Source organism: Trichechus manatus, unplaced genomic scaffold (assembly GCF_000243295.1).
Source record: "Trichechus manatus latirostris isolate Lorelei unplaced genomic scaffold, TriManLat1.0 scaffold00096, whole genome shotgun sequence".
Classification (NCBI taxonomy): Eukaryota; Metazoa; Chordata; class Mammalia; order Sirenia; family Trichechidae; genus Trichechus; species Trichechus manatus.
The window spans coordinates 7,400,797-7,416,757 of NW_004444032.1; the positions used below are offsets into that span (position 1 = coordinate 7,400,797).

Consider the following 15,961-nt stretch of genomic DNA (forward strand, 5'->3'; position numbering starts at 1 on the left):
AATGATACTAGAAAGCAAGACCTGGGTGCTTGGTGATGGTACATTTTTATATGCTCCCCTCCCACTTGTGGCCAGAAACCATGAAGCATATTGATAGATCTCCACATGACTGCTTGGCTTCCTAATTCATGAGGGATTCCTAATATTCATGATGTCACTATCTGGCATGCTTCTCAGAACTTTTGGAAAGCATGATTCTAGCAGCAATCAACGAAGACCACAGTTCAGTCATGGCGGTCAGGGGCAGCCCATGAAACTGAAAATCAGATAGCAGTGGTTCAACCAGATAGCCTCTCATGACAAGGGCACTTTTGGCTATCTGGTCCATAGGAGATCCCTCGGTAAATGTTGCTCTCTACGATCCGGAAGCACTTTCATTGGAGCAGAGGAAACATGTGGACATTTCAATTCCCAGCTATTGAAACAACCACTGATAAATGTTTCTGTGTCAGCCAGGAGGTGGTCCCTAGTGCATTCCCACAGAGAGATCCAAACTTGCTGTCCAATATTTTCATCAACAGTTTAGATGGAGTTGTAGAAACAAGCTTATCAAATTTACAGATATTGCAAAGTTGTAAGCTAATATAATAAAGACAGAATAAGATTCAAAATATTCCAACAGCCTGATACGTAGGCTGGAAGCAAGAAGATGAAATGTTAACAGGGGAAAAGTAAAGTTTTGCAGTTGGGTTTTAGAAATCCATTGCATAAATACAGAGTGGGAGTAATAACTGGCACTGACTCATGTGAAAAACATGAGGATTTTTGTTGTGCACACGCTTTACATGAGCCAGCAGTGTGGCAGGGCTGCCAACAGGGTGACATTAGTTCAGGATGGAGTAAGGGGAGTGCCCTGCCCAGGTTCAAAAGAGTCATTGTCCCATAGTACGCTGTACTGGTCGGGTGGCTCCAGGAGCATTGTTGTCATTTCTGAGTACCATATTTTAATATATTGACAATTAGTGTTGACAATATACTGACAAACTAGTTTGTGTCCAAAGGAAGGCAACCAGGAAAGTGGATAGAACCATGCTATTCTATGATGAAGGTTTGAAGGAATTATGGGTGGTTGGTCTGTAGAAGAGAAGCAAAGGCGAATTGAGATGGCCATCTCCAGTCGGGGAAAGGACTGTAAGGGGCAAGAGAGGTGCTGTCTATTTTGTGCAACTCTGTAAAGCAAGACTCTGAACAATGGGAACAAGTTACAGGGAGGGAGATTCTGCATCAGTACAGTATAAGAAAGCATTACCCAATAAAAAGACAACCAGCTCCCCATAACTCCCTATATGTGAGCAGAAGCTACTGTACAGGGAACTCCCAAGATGGGTGGAAACTTGGTAGATCCAGGCTGTTGCTTTATCCAGTTACTTATTCACCAGAAACATAATTATGAAGTTGTTGTTTAAGCAGGTTTGGTCATGTATAATTTAGAACTGCAACAATAGTCATTTGCTTCACATTTTTCTTCTGTTAATTATTCAACCTTCTTGGTTTTCAGAAAAGCTGGTCATGAAACCCAGTTGGAAATGTACAGAAAGGTTTAGTACTTTCCCCAAAATACAGTTAAATAGTTGACATTAAACAATTAAGCCTCAGGTCCAAAAAAATACTGTTTTGTCAAACAACATAAACCCAATTCCACTAGCCCAATTGGTAAATACTCCATCCTATATTCCATCTTTGGAAAAATTAATTGCCAAATTAATTGATGAGTGTGAGACCAGGCCTTTGGCCTCTCTCTAGAACTCCCATAACTGTAGAGGAAAAGAATGTGGCTCGTTTCCCATTATCTGTTTTGTTTTCATTTGCATCTGTGTATGTTTCCCAATTTGGGGCCACCTGTCCTTGAACAGCTGGAAGCAGGCGGTATATTCAAGAGCGCTAAGCCAAAACTCATTAACTCATGATCCTTGGTATTGTCGGGGTTGGTTTCTGGCCGTGGGAATCATCTTTTCTCTGCCTTTGCACAGCTGTATGTTCTAAATCACCGGAGGGAAAAACGTTTCCTGTTAAAATGCATTATTCTTTTAGATCATAAAGCTTGTCAATACCTCACTCATGTCTGTTCTTACAGCTTACAGGCCAGTGTCCGTGTAAATTAGGTTATGGTGGGAAACGCTGCAATGAGTGCAAGGAAAATTATTATGGCAATCCACCAGAGCCATGCATTCGTAAGTACTGGTAATTCTCAAAACATCTGAGTACAACCAACCTGGCCCTACCACGGGTACACTTCAAACCAACTGAATTTTAAATTCCTTTATTTGGTTGTTGCTTTTAACAATATAGGCTTAGTTAGAAAATTCATAAAATTTGGTCCAAGTTTTGAAAATAATATTTTTGTAGTCCTGTAAAAGAGATTAGTATAACCGTTGTTAAAACTTTTAGCCGATATTAAAATTTACAGCTTACATTAAAATTTCTCAGTCATCACAATGGAACAGACCTCTGGGGTCATGATTTGTAGGCAATTTTCTGCTATTTGGAAGCAAGTTGAGAAAAATGACTACTCAGGATTGAGATACCGGCTGGTCAATGGATCATAGGAAGCCAGTAGCGGGGACATTTCCCCACAGTGACTCTCATGAATCCAGGTCTATCATGTATTCACTTATTCATTTATTTAACAAATATTCATAGAGTACCTACTGGGTGCTCTAGGTGAACAAGTAAGGCAAGGCCTTGTGCTCATGGAATTCATGTTCCAGTGTCTTCATTCCATAGATTAGCACTAGGTTGTGGGGTTTAGAGCAGCGCTGTCCAAGAACTTTCTGTGATGATGGGAAATGTTCTACATCTGTGTTGTCCAATGTGGTAGCCACTAGCTTATGTGGCTGTTGAGCACTTGAAATGTGACTAGTATAACTGAGGAACTGAATTTTTTATTTATTTAATTTTAATTAGTTTAAATTTAAATAACCCCATACTGAACAGCTTAGATTTAGAGTCTGGGGTTGGTTCTAGGAGACAGGATTTTTGAATGTCCATTTAAAATTAATGTCCAAAGGCAGTCAATCCAAAAAGCTCCAGACATAATGGTCTTTTCATTGTAGTCACCCCTACAACCATGCATAGTAGCGCTTTTCTCCTCTCCATTCTTTTATAAATGTATTTTTGTGGCTAAAACATTACCATCATTTCCTTGTGTCATTCAGATAGATAACATATTCTCATTGATTTTTCCCTGAGTCCTACCTACTCAGTCCTCTATGTGGAATTGCTACTTTAAAAACCAGGAAAGAATTTTGGCTCTTGGAAGGTTTGTCTTAGAGAGCCTTTTCCCCTGTGTCCTTCTGACATTTCAATAATCTTATTTCACAGAAATGCTTTCATTCTTTATACTGACACAGTAGAAGAAATATTGCAAACGGTCAACTCAGGCCACAGACCCCACTAAAACTTCTGGGGAAGAGAGGCTAATGAGGGAGAAACTTGGCCTCCAGCTGTTGAGATGACATCATGCCACCCCCACAGGACTCCTGTGAGGCCTCTGGACCAAAGCTGCATGTGCCAGACAGATGGTACCTAGCTGAGGAGCCTAGTGTGCTAATGCATTTTTATTTGTAATTGGCATTATTTTTACTCAAGCTGTCAAATGCATTTTTAAGTCACTTGTTTCTTAAAATTAGTCCAAAGACCTAGGCTAGTGATTCTCTAACCTTCTAGAAATTGTCTTAATGTCAATAGCTCTCCCCATCCTTTAGTCTCAGGCTTACTCAGAAACCTAGTCAATTAAAGAGCTGCGTGGCATTAGTTTTTACTATTATTATTATCAAGACAAAATGAATGGTGCCCCTGTATTTGAGAATGGAATATTTCTCCTTAAAATATGGGAGACAACATGAGTCAGCACATCCAGTCTGGATTGTACTGAGAAAAGTACGGTCATGGGAATTCTGTGAGTCTGTGACATGCCTAAGGAGCCCTGGTGGCGCAGTGGTTAAAGCAATCAGCTGCTAACGGTTGTTGGTGGTTCGAAGCCTCCAGCCGCTCCACGGGAGAAAGATGTGGCAGTCTGCTTCCATAGAGATTAATGGGGTCACTATGAGTTGGAATCAGCTGGACGGCAGTGGGTTTTCTTTGTTTGTTTTGGTGACATGCCTACATCACCCCACGAGGCGGTAGTAGCAGAGTCGCTAGTACACCATCCACCATTAGATCCACATTCCTCACTCAAATAGGTGAAGAGCCCACATGTGCACACTCATAAAAATGACAGCTAATATTTTCCATATATAAGCCATGGACTGATTGGATAGTGGAATGAAGAGAGGATTGCTGTACTTCAGTGGCCTTTGCACAGATCACTGAAAGTATACTAGTTTAAAACGTTCACCCTAGATGTGCGAGTTGGAGGGCTTCTTAAAAGAGAGGAGAGGGCTTTATTCTTGAGCTGGTTGTAAGCAAAAAGACCAAGTGACATTCTCTGCTCCTCCTCTCTTCCTTTTTAGCATGCAACTACAACAGGGAAGGTACCCAGACGCCCGCCTGTGACCCGGACACGGGCATGTGCCGCTGCCAGGAGGGTGTCGGCAGCCAGCAATGTGATCCCTGCGCCCAGGGTCACGGCCAGGAATTCCCTATTTGTCTTCGGTGTCACTCGTGCTTTGATCAATGGGACCTCACCATTTCTTCACTCTCCAAAGTCGTGCAAAGGTTAATGAGGCTGGTTGTTAACATGGAAGATAAAAGAGGGACCCTGCCCATCTGTGAGGCCAACTTCAAAGGCCCCAGAGAGAACGTGTCTGAAATAGAAATGATTTTGAAGCATCCTATTTTCTCATCTGGGGAATTCTTAAGAGTCAAGGATTATCACGACTCTGTTCGGTAAGATTTGTGCTCAGGTAGTAGATAGCTGAGCTCCTGATTTACCTTCATTCCTGCTGAGCTTTAATATCCTTAGCCTTCAATTTAGAAATGCATCTACATTGACTTTAGGGAAATGACAATCACTCAGATAATAACCAAGGAGTTTATCTTGTCGTCTTTCTCTTTCTTACCCAGTAATGATTGCATGTGATTTTTCCAGACACCGTTGTTTATAACAAAAAGAGAATCATTAAAATGTCGATGGGGAAGCCCAAGCCCAGCAGAGCTGGAAGACGTGAAATTGGAAGTATGGTAGTTTTTAATATAAATATGTTTTTTCAACATACACTCAGAAAACTTGCTAAATCTTCCCAAATTCTTCCATTGTTTAGAAGCCCATACATTAATGTGAAGTCTTATAACAAGTATAAAAATTCCTCCAAAATGCAAGATCACTTTAATTACATTTTACTGAATCTTTTTTTAAGTCATCAAACGTTTCTTGAGATTAGGTTGGTTGCTGTGGGATAGGAGTTAGTAAACCACAGCCCACAGGCCAAATCCAACCCAGCGCTCATTTTTGTAAATGAAGTTTCATTGGAACACATCCACACCCTTTTATTTACGTATTGTGTGTTGCTGCTTTCCCTCTACAAAGGCAGAGTTGAGTAGTTGCAACTGAGGTACTATGATCCCCAAAGTGTAAAATGTTTACTATCTGGCCCTTTACAGAAAAAGTTTGCTGACCTGCTCCAAGCAAAACCAGGATGAACTGGGTATAGTTTCCACCCTCATAGGAACACACAGTCTAGTAAGAAACCAAAAAACTGTGATTATATACCAAAACAAAAACCAAATGAACAGTTGCCATCAAGTTGATTCTAACTCAAGGTGACCCATATGTTTCAGAGTATAACTGTGCTCCATAGGGTTTCCAATGACCTTTTGGAAGAAGATAGCCAGGACTTTCTTCCAAGGCACCTCTGGGTGGATTTTAACCACCAATCTTTCAGTTAGCAACCAAGCACTTAACTATTTGTGCCACCCAGGGACTCTAGATAGCAAAATAACCCCTGTACAAAATAAAGGTCCTACATTAAGGAAAGCTGGAGCTGTAGAGTTTTATGTTATGTGTAACACAGTGTAAATACAAGGCCATTCATTATCAATAGCCAAATATCCCAGAGCTGTATGGTAATTGGAGCCCTGGTGGCTCAGTGGTTGAGAGTTTGGCTGCTAACGAAAGGTCAGCAGTTCGAATCCACCAGCCACTCCTTGGAAACCCTATGGGGCAGTTCCACTCTGTCCTATAGGGTTGCTATGAGTCAGAATTGACTCAACAGTAACAGGTTTGTTTGTTTTTTTTTTTTTTTTTTTTTGGTTATATGGTAATTGCCTGTAAATTACACAAGGAAGAAGACACAATCTAGTTGGGCCGTTCAGAGGGAGGTGAACTGCATCCTAAATGCACCCACAGGGCCTGAGAGGTCAGGTGACCAATGCAGGCTGACAGGTGAGGACAGGCATGTCCAGATTGTTCTACAGGCTGTTGCCATACAGGAAGGTGAGCCCCATGTTCCTAGATCTTCCCACTTTCAGGAAATGTCAGACATTTGGATTTTTATGTGAAATGCTCCCACTTTTAAACACTGGCAGCTAATCTAATAGTGCTTTTATTATCTATTAAAAGTAATGGGGGAGCCCTCTATAGGCACGGAAAAGATGTGTGAGGGTGAGCTTTGGCCCATGGACCACTGGCTTGTGATCATAGACATCCAGGAAAATGACAGAGGAAGTCGGACTGAGAAGGTGGAACCTCTACAGTGGACGTTCTAGACACCGAGACTGTGACAGCCCAGAGCAGGGCCAGAGAAGAGATCAGGAGAAGCAGGAGACCCAGGGTCAGGCCTGAGAGATGAGGAAAGCAGGGGCACTGAGCCTCTTCAACCAGAAGCCAAAAGGCCTGCCCCTCTTGGTCCACCTGCCGAGCTCCTATTCCTCTTTAACAGCCACCCAAACACCACCTCCTCCCTGAAGCCTTCCCTGACCTGCCCAGAGGAAGGCTTGTATGTCCTTCTGTTTCCACCTCTTTATGGCTCATTCGCCATTGCCTCACTGGGGGACTCCTGAGGGCCTTTTCTTTATGTTTGTATTTCCTGGGCCTGGTGCAGGCATATAACACATATTTGCAGAACAAATTACAAAGTCAAGGGGGGGCGGGGCAGAGACCCGAGGGTGTCTTAAGCATAGATTCAGAAGTCAAGCAAACTTGGTTCAAATCCACTTACTAACTATATGGCCGTAGAGAGATTAATTTCTCCAAGCTTTAGTTTCTTCATCAAAAAAAGAGGATAGTAGTCTCTATTTCATAGGATTCTTGTGAGAATTACTCAAGACAAGCCACTTAGCATGGTGTCTGGCACATAGTAAGCGCTTAAGGAGTACCAATTATAATAACAGTTATTACTATTATTATTTGCCTAAAAAATCATAGTTGTGACAGTTGGAGCCTGAAGGAAAAGTCTATAGATTAGAAGGAAGAGTTAGAGCAGAAAATGCTAAGAATCATTAGTTAATGCTTTGCATTTGTCACAAGGTAAATTAATCCCTTAAACTTGTATCATAGTATTCCTCAACTGTACCTTTCAAGATTTGCACCCAATTTCCCCATCACGAGGAATGTACTAATTATTCAGTTGAACCAAAGGTGTGGGCTGAACCCAGCAAATTGAAACAGGGCAAAGGAGTGCACCATCAAAAATGAAGGTGATGGAAAAAGAACACACCCAGGGGTATACTCTCTGACAAGGAGCTCTCCTTGTCACTCGTGGAAATGATAATTAAACCCGTGCAGCTGTGGCACTGACAGGAATCTTGCTGAAAATAGAAGTAGTCTACATGAAGAACTGATTTTTGCCCTAGGCTGGGTGAAGGCTTTGTTTTATCATCTGTTAAAAGCCTGATATAGACTGGCCCTCTTAGACAGATTTAAATGAACCAGGTCTGAATACATGTTTTTGAAATCCCAAGCAAAAGGAGACAGAGAGAGCATACACCATTGAAGTTGAAAGCTTCAAAAACTTTTATTCTACTCGACCTTGTATTCTGGTCATACTTAAATGAGTGCTGAAGTACTTCAGAAGCTGAATTAACAGCAAAGAGATGGGCAAGAAGCAGAATTGTAAATGGTCAAATGAAAATTTGGAGGAAAAAAATCCCTTCTGATTGAGGATACCTAATGATGAGGGCAATTTTTTGGGTGTGCTCCCCTCATCCCCCGCCTCGAATCTATCAAATATGATACAAGTTTAACTACATTTACCTTCATTTTTTCCCATAGGAAACAAATCATGCAGCTAAGTGAGCAACTGAAAACAGTGTATGAATTTCAAGACCTGAACAGAACAATAGTAAGACTGAGGAATGAAGCAGACCTCTTACTTGAAGACCTTCAGGAGGAAATTGATTTGCACTCCAGTGCCCAAAATGCAAGCATCTTGGGTAAGAAAGAAAATGCACTTCAACTGGTTATTTCTGCACAAAGTCTGATGAAATCCATAGTGCATTCCATTAGTGAGTCACTCCGCGCTTACCACCATAGTCCCCGAGCACTTTAGAAGTGAAAACACACCCATTAAAGGCATGACTTGTACATGAATATTTCAACTTTTTAAACACTGCGGAGTCTGGATACCATTTGCTCAAAATAACAAGTAAAGCTAGCAATGTCTGATACTAAACAAATACTAAACACAGAATAATCTTCTAACGCCAAACCCTGGGAGGGGTCTTAAGTAATCAGCCACTCAGTAATTCTAATGTGGGCATAAGGAAATGAGAGAGATATGTTCTTATCCCTTCCTGGGTATAACCCATTCCATTTTCAGCAAACAGAAAAACAAAAGAATATGAGGCAAAAAGGAAATAAACACATTTCTCACAAGAACCTTATAGAGATTGGAATCATGAAACATACTAAAACAAACCAGTTACCCTAGAATCGATTCTGACTCATAGCGACCCTGTAGGACAGAGTAGAACTGCCCTGCAGGGTTTCCAAGGAGCAACTAGTGGATCCAAACTGCCGACCTTCTGGTTAGCAGCCGAGCTCTTAAGCACTGCACCACCAGGGCTCTATGAAATGAAACATACTAAAAGCCATTAATTCATGTGGCATAGTTCTTAAAAATGACTACGAGTCATGCCAAACACAAGATCATCTTAGAGGAGAAACGGAACTTTAAAGCAAAACTTTGACTAGCTCATCTCCTAAGATGAGATCCCTGTTATATGTGGAAATGGACAACCTATTGCTACCAAGAGAGGCAGCACTGAGCTTATTCACACCTGCCCAAACCAATTGGGAGATAATGGGAAAATATACATGAAACCAGTCTCTAGGCAAAAATGTTGACTGTTTTTCCTTATCCCGTGTATATGCTCCTTTTTCATCTAATCTTGAACCTAAAAGAGAAAAATCAGATGGAAATTAGAACCCTAAAGGGAAACCTAAATTTAGTAAATTCTGGCAAACTTCTATTGATGATGCTTAATAAGTACCACGTAAAGAGTAAGGGGAGTCTCTGGATGGTACAAATGGTTAACATGCTCGGCTGCTAACTGAAAGGTTGGAGGTTCACTTTTCAGCTAATGCACCTCATGCACAGGCACCACCCATCTGTTAGTGGGGGCTTCTGTGTGGCTATGATGCTGAACAGGTTTCAGCAGAGCTTCCAGGCTAAGACAGACTAGGAAGAAAGACCTGGCAATCTACGTCTGAAAATCAGCCAATGAAAACCTTGTGGATCACAATGGTCTGGTCCCCCAAGAGATTGGAGGGATGGCATAAGACTGGACAAACTTTGTTCCATTGTGCATGGGATTGCCATGAGCTGGGAACGAACTCGACGGCAGCGAACAGCACCAACAACAAAAAGTAAGGAATTTAATTCGTGATCTGGAAGAAGGTCCTTGCTAAAAGAGCTCAAAATCCACCAGAGGTCACCCCAAGCCATGCTCGTCCTCTCACACTTGCAGCCCTACAGAAGTTACTGAGTCTTTTCTCAGTGCCTGACACTGTGTGGGAAGTAGAGACAAGGAGATGAATACAGCAAGTTCCGGCCCTTGAGTTATTCCAGTCTACTGGGGAAGACGGGTATATAGTACCCCAAACAACAGAAATACTATAGTAGAACATCTTCAAGCTGCTTCAGGGACAGAATAGCAGGAACTGAATTCTTCCTGGGTTTATTAGGAAAGGTTTCAGGGACCCATTAATAGTCTGTTGCCGTCGTGTCAATTCCAACTCATAGTGAGCCTATAGGACAGAGTAAAACTGCCTCATAGGGTTTCCAAGGCTGTAAATCTTTACAGAAGCAGACTGCCATATCTTTCTCCTGCGGAGCAGCTGGTGGATTCAAACTACTGACCTTTCGGTGAGCAGCTGAGTGCTTAACCACTGTGCTACCAGGACTCCTTTGACTTCAGGGAATAGGTGACAATTGAGTTGGACTTCACAGGATGAAGATAAATTTGCCAGATAAATAAAGACAGGAAATCATTCCAAGTAATAGGAACATGTTTTTTTCATGATATATGAAAAACATGATATATTCAAATATGGTAGATAATCTAGTGTAGGAAACCAAGCAGGTTTAAAAGAAGCGGTGTGATTGTCTCATGCCTGGATTAGGGTTATGTAAGGAGTGAAATATGGTTCCTAAAATACAGAGTTATTTTCTAAAGGCCTAATATACTATAATTTATGTTAAAACATACCATCTTATTTTATGAGTTATTTTCTTAAAAATATGGAAAATACAGAGAAGTACTTAGGAACACAAGCTCTAGAGTTAAACTATCTAGGTACAAATACAGGCTCCATCTCTTATCATCCATGAGACCGCAGACAAATCATTTACCTCACCAGAGCCTCAGTGTCCTTATTTGTAGAATGAGGATGACCATACTCATGCACACCTCACAGTGTTTTGTGAAGATTAAGGAAGAAAATTGATGGGAAGTTGAGACATATAGAGAATACTCAACAAATGTTAGCTGTTGTCATCAGCCTCAACATCTGGGTCAGCAAATCACAGACCAAAAGCCAAATCTGCCCGCAGCCTGTTTTTGTAAACATAGTTTCATTAGAACACAACCGTGCCTATTTATTGATTGATTTTCTGTGGCTGCTTTCACTCTACAACGGCAAAGTTGAATAATTCTAACAGAGACGCTACAGCAGGTAAAGCCTAAAATATTATCTGGCCCTTTGCAGAAAAAATTTGTCAACTCCTGCTCTATATAGTTAAGTAAACTTAGTTTGTCTTTTTACCATTCATATAGATATTCATAATTAATACCTTACATTTGTGAAACACTTTGAGGCATTTTCATATTACCTCACTTAAAAAAAAAGAAAAAACAGTTGTCATCAAGTCGATTCTGACTCATAGTGATCCCATGTGTGTCAGAGTAGAACTGTGTTCCATAGGATTTTCAATAGCTGATTTTTTGAAGTAGATCACCAGGCCTTTCTTCCAAGGCACCTCTGGGTGGACTTGAACCTCCAACCTTTTGGTTAACTGCTGAGAAAGGTAACCGCTTGTATTACCCAGAGACTCCTCATCTCACTTCATCTTCACAAATTATTATCACCAATTTAGAGATAAGGAAATGAAATCTAATTGATTAACTGATTTGCTTAAGGACCTACCCAGTTAGTAAAGGGTGCAGCCAGGACTCAAACCCATGTCTGTGAACTTAAATCTCAATGCTCTCTATTTATTATAGCTGTATCGATTATACTATGTCTAATCTGTTGTGCTTAAATGAAAGTCAAGGAGGAGGATGTTGAATCTTTGTATTGATAGTTGGGATCAAGGCTGTAATCAAATTGCGGAATGATTATCTTGATAGCTGACTTATAATTTCTTTTGTTTTCAGAAAATTTGTCTTATTTCAATTCTCAATGATGTAGATTCCTCAGAGAACATCAAGAGGTATTATCAGATGTCATCATCTGCTGAAAAGAAAACTAATGAAACTACTTCCATCATAAATAACTCTGAAAGGACCAGGAATGACTTACTGACCATCTTAGATACAACAACCTCAACAGGAAACTTGTCTTTGGAAAAATTAAAGCAGATAAGGATACTGGATATCCAAATATTGAATGAAAAGGTAAATAACTGTGATGATACAGTAAAAATGTAAATATAAAAAATTAAATGACTTACATTTTATTTTTTACTTTAAAAGGCTTTCTTGAGTAATGGTTTGATCAAAATCAAAGAGTAAAGATTGTGGCTTAATTTTATTATTACTTTATTTTATTATTTACTATTTCCAAAATGGTATAGATTATTGTGACATTTGCTCTTCTTGCCTCAGTATATGTAAAAGGTCATTTCTATTTTAAAAAATAAAATAACAATCCAGAAAAACCAAATCCATTGTCGGCAAGTCAATTCTAACTGATAGCGACCCTATAGGACAGAGCAGAACTGCCTCATAAGGTTTCCAAGGAACAGCTGGTGGATTCGAACTGCTGACCTTTTGGTTAGCCGCCAAGCTCTTAACCACTGCGCCACCAGGGAACCCTAAAAATTTGACTATTATCCACAAAAACTACAAGTATAAAAGTGACATTGATATAATACTAATAACAAACAATTTAGATATTTATTCAGTTACCTAGGAAACATTTCATGGGTCACCTCCATGTGCCAAGTGTAAACAACTATTGAAAAAAACACATACGAATAAAACAGTGCCTTGTCTCAATGAGCCTGGATGGGAAAGCCCGCATGTAGAAGCTAACGTCATGATACATAAACGTCCTCTTAAAGATACGTGCTGTTGTGGGACATTAAAATGCTAGACATAATAGATATTGGGATTTAGTCTAGAATTACAGCATATGCCATTGTTAGGGCATAGAGTTTATAGAGAATATGGAAGGCTACCTTTGAGACAAATATGTTTACTCATTATTTAATGAAATGGTTGGCATGCTATATAGTGGCATAAGACTTACAGGTATTAGAAGAGAACTCTGGGAACATGTTGCTCTTTAATATACATATTTTTTCCTTGAAGGTGTGTGGAGAACCAGGGTACCTGCCCTGTGTGCTGGCTCCCTGTGGTGGAGCTCTCTGCACGGGCCCTGAGGGGCACAGACACTGCGGTGGCCCGGGCTGCCACGGCTCCCTGGCCATCTCGAGGAACACCCTCCAGAAAGCCCAGGAAACAGAAACTGTGATTCACAATTTGGACAGCCAGATTCAAGGGTTGAAGAATCAGGTAAATAATGTTCTTGCTTTATTTGTAAAGTTACAGCAGTAAAGAAGCAAAACTGTTGGAAATTTTAAAGACTGCCCTTTAGCTCCCTCCCCCCATGAAGTATTTTCATAAGCACAGCTATGCCAACTTTTTTTTCACATGTTACTGTAAAAAAAAAAAAAAATTTATCATAGTACACTAACAAAAATACTTCATGGTGGCAGGGTGGTGGGAGGCCAGCTGGCAAAGAAATGTAGAAGGTGTGAGTTATTTGGGTAAAAATGCAGTACGTATATATGTATAAATATAGATGTAGATAGATACAGTTATGTGAGTTTGTGGGTGTGTATGTGTGTTTGGAGAGAAAGAAAGAAAAAGAACTCAGAGTATATCATTGTAGGTCACAGACTTCTGTGGACATGTTTTTTACAGAAAACATTATGCAGAAATGTCAAGATTTCTAGCCTTAAGGTTTAAAAACTATAAATCTTCTCAAGTAAAGAATAATTGTTCACCAATTCAAGAGTATATTTGAAATTCAACTAAATATACAAATTTTAATGTTAGAATTTAATTAAATGTTAGAAAATATTGAAATGGGAATACCATTATACTTTTAACTCCCACCTACGTTGGTAGACATGATAAAGTTGTTTTAACATTTAAATACCTAATAACTGAATCTGTAATAATTTTAAATGACTTTATTTACTTTTATGATCATATTTATAAATGAGTATCATTTTTAACTACCCAGTTTTCTTGTTTTGATAACAAGATGATGACTTGCTACTCGAGTTGTTCCTTGTTTGATAATCACATACAGCCTCTGACAGAGAAGAAAAAGCTTTGAAAGAGCTGAATTTTTTACCAATATTTTACAAATATAAATTGAATATTTTATCAGCCAGTATACTTGTCTACAGACAACAGAAATCAACTCCTAAACTAAAAGGAAATGTATGCAAGGACATCTGGGATTCAGAAACAAGAGAATAAAGGATCGAGCTTGGGAAAGGGGTGAGAACCACAGCCAAGATACACACACACAGCCTGCTCCAAGAGCCTCACCTTCATGGATCTGAGTCCCAGCTGGCTTTACGTCCTTGCTCTACTTGCTCCAGAGTCCAAGTTCTACAGCAAACGATTGACCAAGCTAGGGGAATGTTCCTACACATATGAAATGTTAAAAATTCGTATTTACGTACTCATAATTCTGTGATGCTACATAATTTTTCATTTATATGTGATCCTTCATCGTTTTAACAATATTCATTGAGTACTTATTATGTGCCAAGCATTGATCTAGATGTTGGGAATATAGCAGTGAACATCCCACTGCCGTCAAGTCGATTCCGACTCATAGCAACCCTATAGGACAGAGTAGAGCTGCCCCACAGGGTTTACAAGACTGTAATCTTTACAAAAGCAGACTGCTACATCTTTCTCCCTCGGCGCAGCTGGTGGGTGGGTTTGAACTGCTGACCTTTAGGTTAGCAGTTGAGCACTTTAACCACTGAGCCACCAGGGCACCTAGCACTGAACATAGCAGATGCAAATTCTGGTCTTACATCCCGGTGGTTAAAATGAAATTTTAAACTATTATATTGCCCTGTCTCAAAAAATAGAAATTCTTACATTATTTAAGTGAGCCCTGATTGCCACTGTATTATTAAGCTATCAGTTTTAAAAGATAATTCATGAAGTACATCTTAGTAGAATCTGGTTTAATCAGCACATAAATGGAGAACTGGAAAATGATGGAGGGGAAGCTGTCATGTTTATAAAATAGTGCACTATTTTCATTTTGATTAGAAGGGGAAGAGTGCCAGAAGAGATTATGAGAGAATTCTCAGCAGTTGATTGTGACAGAGGGTGGATTACAGAGAGATGCTTTAAGAGTGAAGTAATTTAGCAATCTCTTTTTTACTGAATATGGTATTGAGTAATCTATACTGAGATTTCAGCCGTATCACTTTGTACTTTCCAGTCTAGAGTATTTATTACTGAAATACTCATTTTAATGCTATCCATTCTTCCAATGCTCTTTAAAATGCTAAAGTTAAGAAAGTTCTAGAAAAGAAGGGGGAGAATGGTTGCACAACTTAAAGAATGTAATCAATGTCACTCAATTGTACATGTAGAAATTGTTGAAATTGGTGTCTGTTTGCTTTGTATACTCTCAACAACAAAAATAAATTAAAAAAAGAAAGTTCTAGAGAATTAAGGAACAAATCTTTAAAAAAAAAAAAAAGCCAGATTTAAGGTACATATTTTTAATCATGCAAATATTTCTTTTTAGTTTTATCATTTGCCAATGGTTATAATTAAATCCTTTTTCACAAATCCTGTATGGCTCAAATTAACCAGGCTCCTTTTGTAGGGAATGATAGGGCAATTTTTTTCCTAATTATGTTTGATCCTAATTAGCCCTACTTCTGTCACAATTAATTTATTCAATTATTCTCAGCTTGTTGGTGATATTGTCTTATTCTGGGTTTTTTTGTTGTTGTTTTTTTGCCCCCTTCTCTCTCTGTTTTGTTGGAGTTCCAAGAAAAGCTCAGCCTTTCTCAAATCACACAATTAAGAATTTGCACTTCTAAGTTGCAAGCCTTTTAGTCCTATCGTTCCTCCACCAAGTGTATAAAGTGTTCGGAATTTATCTTTGTAGCCCACTCTCAGTTCAAACTCATTTATTAAAAGGTGGAATGCTTTCTTGTTAGCTTTCAAAGAAGGCACATTACTTGAATTTGAGGAATGTTTAGAAGCATAACTATTTTAACTTATATAAAAGAAAATGTTCTCAACTTCTTAAACACGATGATCATTGTAGATAAGTAGTCCTAAGTAATTTTTGTGAAAATTG

At 39.4% G+C, this 15,961-nt stretch overlaps 1 protein-coding gene across 1 annotated transcript in view; it reads left to right on the top strand.

The window, feature by feature from the left end:
- Nucleotides 1-15,961, top strand: part of LAMB4 (laminin subunit beta 4) — a 106,808-nt gene that overhangs the window by 78,571 nt on the left and 12,276 nt on the right. Inside the window, 5 exon segments of the mRNA XM_004382620.1 lie at nucleotides 2,075-2,171; nucleotides 4,452-4,827; nucleotides 8,150-8,310; nucleotides 11,789-11,994; nucleotides 12,913-13,116. Of these exon segments, the coding sequence (XP_004382677.1) occupies nucleotides 2,075-2,171; nucleotides 4,452-4,827; nucleotides 8,150-8,310; nucleotides 11,789-11,994; nucleotides 12,913-13,116 (1,044 nt within the window).